This window comes from Leucoraja erinacea, unplaced genomic scaffold, assembly GCF_028641065.1.
Source record: "Leucoraja erinacea ecotype New England unplaced genomic scaffold, Leri_hhj_1 Leri_67S, whole genome shotgun sequence".
Classification (NCBI taxonomy): domain Eukaryota; kingdom Metazoa; phylum Chordata; class Chondrichthyes; order Rajiformes; family Rajidae; genus Leucoraja; species Leucoraja erinaceus.
Window position 1 is genome coordinate 40,001 of NW_026576597.1, and position 7,500 is coordinate 47,500.

A 7,500-nucleotide genomic window follows, 5' to 3' on the forward strand; every position below is an offset into this window, starting at 1 on the left:
TATCACTCTATGACTCTGCGGGGCTGATGGGGGTGGAAGGGGGCAGAATGTGGGGAGGAGAGACGGGCTGAGGGCGGGAGGGGGAGAGTGGAGGGGGGAGTGGAGGGGGGGTAGAGGTGAATGGGGTATGAGGGGGAGATGGAGAAGTGGGGTTACTCACTGCGGGTGTTCCAACTCCACCTCCAGCACCAGCTCGGGTGGGACGGGGCAAAGGGTGAGCTCACCACCTGGGACCTGCAAGACCAGCGGCAGCACCGTGAAGCGGCCCCTGTTTGGCTGCCAACCCAGGCTCTCGCACAGCTGTCGGGGGAGAGAAGGGGTCAGAGACCATATAATATAACCATATAACAATTACAGCACGGAAACAGGCCATCTCGACCCTTCTAGTCCGTGCCGAACACATAATCTCCCCTAGTCCCATATACCTGCGCTCAGACCATAACCCTCCATTCCCTTCCCATCCATATAACTATCCAATTTATTTTTAAATGATAAAAACGAACCTGCCTCCACCACCTTCACTGGAAGCTCATTCCACACAGCCACCACTCTCTGAGTAAAGAAGTTCCCCCTCATGTTACCCCTAAACTTCAGTCCCTTAATTCTCAAGTCATGCCCCCTTGTTTTGAATCTTCCCTACTCTCAGTGGGAAAATCTTTTCCACGTCAACTCTGTCTATCCCTCTCATCATTTTAAAGACCTCTATCAAGTCCCCCCTTAACCTTCTGCGCTCCAGAGAATAAAGACCTAACTTATTCAACCTATCTCTGTAACTTAGTTGCTGAAACCCAGGCAACATTCTAGTAAATCTCCTCTGTACTCTCTCTATTTTGTTGACATCCTTCCTATAATTAGGCGACCAAAATTGTACACCATACTCCAGAATTGGCCTCACCAATGCCTTGTACAATTTTAACATTACATCCCAGCTTCTATACTCAATGCTCTGATTTATAAAGGCCAGCACACCAAAAGCTTTCTTTACCACCCTATCTACATGAGATTCCACTTTCAGGGAACTGTGCAGAGAGACAGAGAGATACCCCACCTCACCCCGATGTACACCTTCTCCCCCACCCCAATGAGAAGCCCACCCCTCATCATGAACCCCACAGCTCACAACATGAACGTCAGAGACAGTCAGAGACAGACAGACACACCTGGCCATCCCGATACACAATAGACAATAGACAATAGGTGCAACAGTAGGACATTCGGCCCTTCAAGCCAGCATCGCCATTCAATGTGATCATGGCTGATCATCGCCAATCAGTACCCCGTTCCTGCCGTCTCCCCATATCCCCTGACTTTTTAAGAGCCCTATCTATCTCTCTCTTGAAAGCATCCAGATAACCTGCCTCCACCTGAGGCAGAGAATTCCACAGACTCACCACTCTCTGTGAGAAAAAGAATTTCCTCGTCTCCGTTCTAAATGGCTAACTCCTTATTCTTAAACTGTGTGTGTGGTCCCTGGTTCTGGACTCCCCCAACATCGGGGACATGTTTCCTGCCTCTAACGTGTCCAAGCCCTTAACAATCTTATATGTTTCAATGAGATCCCTCTCATCGTTCTAAACTCCAGAGTGTACAAGCCCAGCTGTTCCATTCTCTCAGCACACTCAATCCCACACTAATGTGAACCCCATTCCACCCCACCCCACCCCGACTATAATACCTGCGAGAACCCCCCCCCGTCGCCACCCCCGCCACCCCCCGACGTGGTACCTGTGTGAACTCCACCGTGCCCCCATCTCCCAGCACGCTGCCATCGGGCTGGACGAAGCCAGCGTAGTGAATGAACTGACTGTTCCACACACGGAAATCCCCCTTCCCCTCGCACCGCGGCGGGAAGATGGTGATCGCTGACCTGTAAGGCAGAGGGGGCGCTGGTTGGCAGTCTGGGCCATTTGGGAGGGGGGGGGGGGTCACATCGCCACACCACCACCCCCCCCCCCCCCCATTCCATTCCCTCTCCGGTTCTGTGGTACAGAAGGAGCTCCCTCAACAACCCCCCCCCTCACTGAAATGGGGTACAGAGAAGGAGCCCCCCCCCCCCCTTCCCTCGCATAGCGGCGCCATTTGTCCATTTTGGTGGCAAAAACGGGAAAGCAGACTATTATCTAAATGGTGGCCGATTGGGAAAGGGGGAGATGCAGCGAGACCTGGGTGTCATGGTACACCAGTCATTGAAGGTAGGCATGCAGGTGCAGCAGGCAGTAAAGAAAGCGAATGGTATGTTGGCTTTCATAGCAAGAGGATTTGAGTATAGGAGCAGGGAGGTTCTACTGCAGTTGTACAGGGTCTTGGTGAGACCACACCTGGAGTATTGCGTACAGTTTTGGTCTCCTAATCTGAGGAAGGACATTATTGCCATAGAGGGAGTGCAGAGAAGGTTCACCAGACTGATTCCTGGGATGTCAGGACTGTCTTATGAAGAAAGACTGGATAGACTTGGTTTATACTCTCTAGAATTTAGGAAATTGAGAGGGGATCTTATACAAAACTTACAAAATTCTTAAGGGGTTGGACAGGCTAGATGCAGGAAGATTGTTCCCGATGTTGGGGAAGTCCAGGACAAGCGATCACAGCTTAAGGATAAGGGGGAAATCCTTTAAAACCGAGATGAGGAGAACTTTTTTGACACAGAGAGTGGTGAATCTCTGGAACTCTCTGCCACAGAGGGTAGTTGAGGCCACAGTTCATTGGCTATATTTAAGAGGGAGTTAGATGTGGCCCTTGTGGCTAAGGGGATCAGAGGGTATGGAGAGAAGGCAGGTACGGGATACTGAGTTGGATGATCAGCCATGATCATATTGAATGGCGGTGTGGGCTCGAAGGGCCGAATGGCCTACTCCTGCACCTAATTTCTATGTTTCTATGTAAAGATGGTGATCGCTGACATGTAACACGGGTGGGGGTGGGCAGTCAGGGCCGTGTGGGAGGGGCTGGGTTAACACGGTGGGGGCTCACTCTCAACTCCCTGGGCTGGGCTACACAATGAGAGATCATAAGATCATGTGCTAGGATAGAACTCAAACCCCTTCTCCCCTTAACTCGTGACCCCCATACTAATCAAGAATGAAATGGTAGGGAATTGAAGAATGCAGTTGAACAGAGGGATCTGGGTATAACCGTGCATAGTTCCTTGAAGGTGGAATCTCATATAGATAGGGTGGTAAAGAAAGCTTTTGGTATGCTAGCCTTTATAAATCAGAGCATTGAGTATAGAAGCTGGGATGTAATGTTAAAATTGTACAAGGCATTGGTGAGACCAAATCTGGAGTATGGTGTACAATTTTGGTCGCCCAATTATAGGAAGGATGTCAACAAAATAGAGAGAGTACAGAGGAGATGTACTAGAATGTTGCCTGGGTTTCAACAACTAAGTTACAGAGATAGGTTGAACAAGTTAGGTCTTTATTCTCTGGAGCGCAGAAGGTTAAGGGGGGGACTTGATAGAGGTCTTTAAAATGATGAGAGGGATAGACAGAGTTGATGTGGACAAGCTTTTCCCTTTGAGAATAGGGAAGATTCAAACAAGAGGACATGACTTCAGAATTAAGGGACAGAAGTTTAGGGGTAATATGAGGGGGAACTTCTTTACTCAGAGAGTGGTAGCGGTGTGGAATGAGCTTCCAGTGGAAGTGGTGGAGGCAGGTTCATTGGTATCATTTAAAAATAAATTGGATAGGCATATGGATGAGAAGGGAATGGAGGGTTATGGTATGAGTGCAGGCAGGTGGGGACTAAGGGGAAAAAAAAAAGTTGTTCGGCACGGACTTGTAGGGCCGAGATGGGCTGTTTCCGTGCTGTAATTGTTATATGGTTATATGGTCGGGGTCCGTGCGGTGTGTGGGGGTTTTCGATTCGCCGGGGGAGGTTTTTCCGAGTCGGGCGGGGGGCGGGGGGCGCGGGAGGGTTGTGGGAGGGTGTCCGGGGGAGGGGATACCTGATGTTGCCCTTGTTGGTCGAGTACTTGATGTGGTTACAGATGTGTTCAAACATTTCCTCCACAGACTCACAGTCCCGCGCATCAAAGATCTGTGGGCAGGAGGGGGAGATAGGAGGGAGAGTGAGAGTCGGGTGAGAGTCAGGGGAGAGTCAGGGGAGAGACAGGGGAGAGTCAGTGAGAGAGGGGAGAGAGACACATAGGGAGAGCCATGCGGAGAGTCAGGGGAGAGACAGGGGAGAGACAGGGGAGAGTCGGAGAGAGAGGGGAGAGAGACATAGGGAGAGACATGCGGAGAGTCAGGGGAGAGACAGGGGAGAGACAGGAGAGGGTCAGTGAGAGAGGGGAGAGAGACACATAGGGAGAGATGCGGAGAGTCAAGGGAGAGACAGGGGAGAGACAGGGGAGAGCCAGTGAGAGAGGGGAGAGAGACACATAGGGAGAGACATGCGGAGAGTCAGGGGGTCGGGGGAGCGACAGGAGGGTGGGGGTCCCGGGAGAGACTGGGGGTGAGTGGGCGGGAGAGTCAGGGGGAGAGATACGGGGAGACAGGGGGTGAGTCAGGGGAAGAGACAGGGTGGGACCATCCGGAGAGAGAATGGTAGATTCGATGTAGTCAATGGTAGAGGGGGTTGGGGGAGCTTGGGACGAGGCTGGGACGGGGGCGTTGGGACAGGGTACTCGGTGAGCGGGCTGGAAGTGCTGCTCCAGTGGGTACAGGACGGTGGGCGACTGGGCAGGGGCCGGGGACAGCTGGAGCGTTCGGTGGCATGCGACCCGCAGTCTGGGTTGGGGAGCTGGGGCAACGCTCGGGGCCGGTGTCGTGGGGCCAGTGGGACAGGGTGCCACTGCCGCAGATATATATATCACCTGTAAACGGCTCCAGTGAGCGCGGCCCACGCAACGGGCAGCGTTGCGCCACGCCTGCTTTGCCCCGAAGCTGAGCTCAGTCGCCGTCAAACGGTAGCAGCCGGTGCGACTGATCTCCGCCTCCACCTGAGCCCGGCGCTCCTCGTAAGCAGCGGTCCCGGCCCTGAGAGGAGGGGGAAGCAATTAGAGCCGGCGGTGCATAACTTCACCCTCTCCCCGTACATCGATTTCCCCCTTCCCCTCCTTCCCATTTCGGTACCAAACCCCACCACTCCCCCTCACCGTGCCGAATCCCCGCACCCCTCCCCCGGTACAGGACACCCTGGTACCGGAGCCGCTCTCCATACTCTCCCTCAGCGGTGTCTGCCTGTCCCCGGACCGTCCCAGGGTATGTTATAGCTCCCGTCTCACGCAGCCCGCCCCCTGGGTGGGGGTTAGTTGTGTTCCTGCCCTGTCAGTGGCCCAGACGTTGCTCCACATCCCTGCTGGGAAAGTGGTGGTGGTGTGTGTGAGACAGGAACAGCATTGACAAAGACGGCAGCTTCCTCATCCAGGGTGTTGGGACACAGCGGGGAGGAGGAGAGGAGGGGGAGGGGGGTCACTGGTCTCCTGGGGAGGGGGAGGGGAGGGGATCTCCCTGATGTAAACGGTGAGGAGGGTGGGGAGGCTGGAGAAGAGGTCGGGCGGTGGTGGGAGTGAGGTTTATAGTCCTGTGGCGCGGGTCCAAGATTGAAAGGAGAAGCGTTATGGAGACAGCGTTGGCAGCGCGCCCGTCTCTGGCACGGAGGGTGTACGGAGAAACAAGAACATAAAAAATATGTTCAGGAGTAGAGCCATTCGGCCCTCTCGAGCCTGCAACCAGTCCCATTCAATATGATCATTGGCTGATCATCCAACTCAGTATCCGTACCTGCCTTCTCTCATACCCCCCTGATCCCCTTAGCCACAAGGGCCACATCTAACTCCTCTTAAATATAGCCAATGAACTGTGGCCCCTCAACTAACTACCCTCTATTGACAGAGAGTTCCAGATATTCACCACTCTCTGTGTGAAAAAAGTTCTCCTCATCTCGGTTTTAAAGGATTTCCCCCTTATCCTTAAGCTGTGACCCCTTGTCCTGGACTTCCCCAACATCGGGAGCAATCTTCCTGCATCTAGCATGTCCAACCCCCTAAGAATTTTGTAAGTTTTCTATATTAAGGATCCCCTCTCATATCCCTAAATTCTAGAGAGTATAAACCAAGTCTATCCAGTCATATCTCATAAGACCGTTCCTGAACTCCCAGGAAATCAGTCTGGTGAACCGTCTCTGCACTCCCTCTATGTGCCATAATGTCCCTCATCAGATTTGGGATCGACAAAAACTGTACGCAATACTCCAGGTGTTTCTCCCCAAGACCCTTTACAACTGTCAGTAGAACCACAGGACTAAGTTTTGAATCTCTGGAAACTCTCTCTCTGCCACAGAGGGGTAGTTGAGGCCAATTGCATTGGATATATCTAAGATAAGAGGGAAGAGTAGATGTGGCCCTTGTGGCTAAGGGGCTCAGGGGGCACGGAGATTTGTTCGGCACGGACTTGTAGGGCCGAGATGGCCTGTTTCCGTGCTGCCATATTGTTATATGGTTATATGGAGAGAAGGCAGGTACGGGATACTGAGTTGGATGATCAGCCATGATCATATTGAATGGCGGTTCAGGCTGGAAGGGCCGAATGGCCTACTCCTGCACCTAATTTCTATGTTTCTATGTTTCTATGTCTATCACTGCACTATTTACCACAGAGGGGCTGCTGCAACTATGGGAGTTCAGGAGGGAGAGGAGTGATATCCTGACACTCGTCAGTGTTAAAGGGAAGATGTTGGTGGTCCGAAAGGTGGATAAATCTGGGGTACACAAAAAAGCTGGAGAAACTCAGCGGGTGCAGCAGCATCTATGGAGCGAAGGAAATAGGCGACGTTTCGGGCCGAAACCCTTCTTCAGACACGGTGGATAAATCTGGACTGACTCAACGAGTTTCGGGAGACCGCGGGGACGAATAGTTGGGACCCAGGCGGAGATTTTTGGGCCTTTGTTGACAGCGGGTGCCAAATGTGCTTCTATTGAGGTGCAAGAAACACACGGGGACCAGATATCACGAATGCCCTCGGCTGCCAGAGGAGGTTGGTGAGACAGGTATATTTAAAATGCACTTGGAAAGGTCAGAGGGATATGGACTAAATGGAGGCAAACGGGACAAGTTCAGAGGAGGTCTAATCTTGGTAGGAATGGATGAGTTGGGCTCAATGGCCTGTTTCTTTTCTGTGTGACTCAGCGACTGATCTTAACCACCCTGTCGACCGCAGTCGCTACTGTATAGTCCAGGGAATCACGTTGGTCAGCACGGCTGAGTTGGGCCGAAGGGCTCGTTTCTGTGCTGTCGCGTACTATTGCGCACACATTTACATGGAGAGAGTCAGGGGCACGTCACGGACACTGGCAGAGGACGGCTGCCTCCTACCCTATCAGGGCCCTTTTGCACAAGGAGGTACGAGATGGGAGGAGGCGCATCAGTGGGACGGGAGTGGCTGTAGTGACAGGAAATCACAGAGCGAGGAGCCAAGTTACTCGGAATCTCATATAGATAGGGTGGTAAAGAAAGCTTTTGGTATGCTAGCCTTTATAAATCAGAGCATTAAGTA

The 7,500-nt window shown here is 52.6% G+C and overlaps 1 protein-coding gene across 1 annotated transcript in view; it reads right to left on the reverse strand.

The window, feature by feature from the left end:
• LOC129694458 (uncharacterized) overlaps positions 1-7,500 on the reverse strand; it is a 26,934-nt gene that overhangs the window by 5,431 nt on the left and 14,003 nt on the right. Inside the window, exons 4-7 of the mRNA XM_055631175.1 lie at positions 4,820-4,992; positions 3,950-4,041; positions 1,726-1,867; positions 161-300 (exon numbers count right to left, since the gene is read on the reverse strand). Of these exons, the coding sequence (XP_055487150.1) occupies positions 161-300; positions 1,726-1,867; positions 3,950-4,041; positions 4,820-4,992 (547 nt within the window). The remainder of the gene's footprint in view (positions 1-160; positions 301-1,725; positions 1,868-3,949; positions 4,042-4,819; positions 4,993-7,500) is intronic.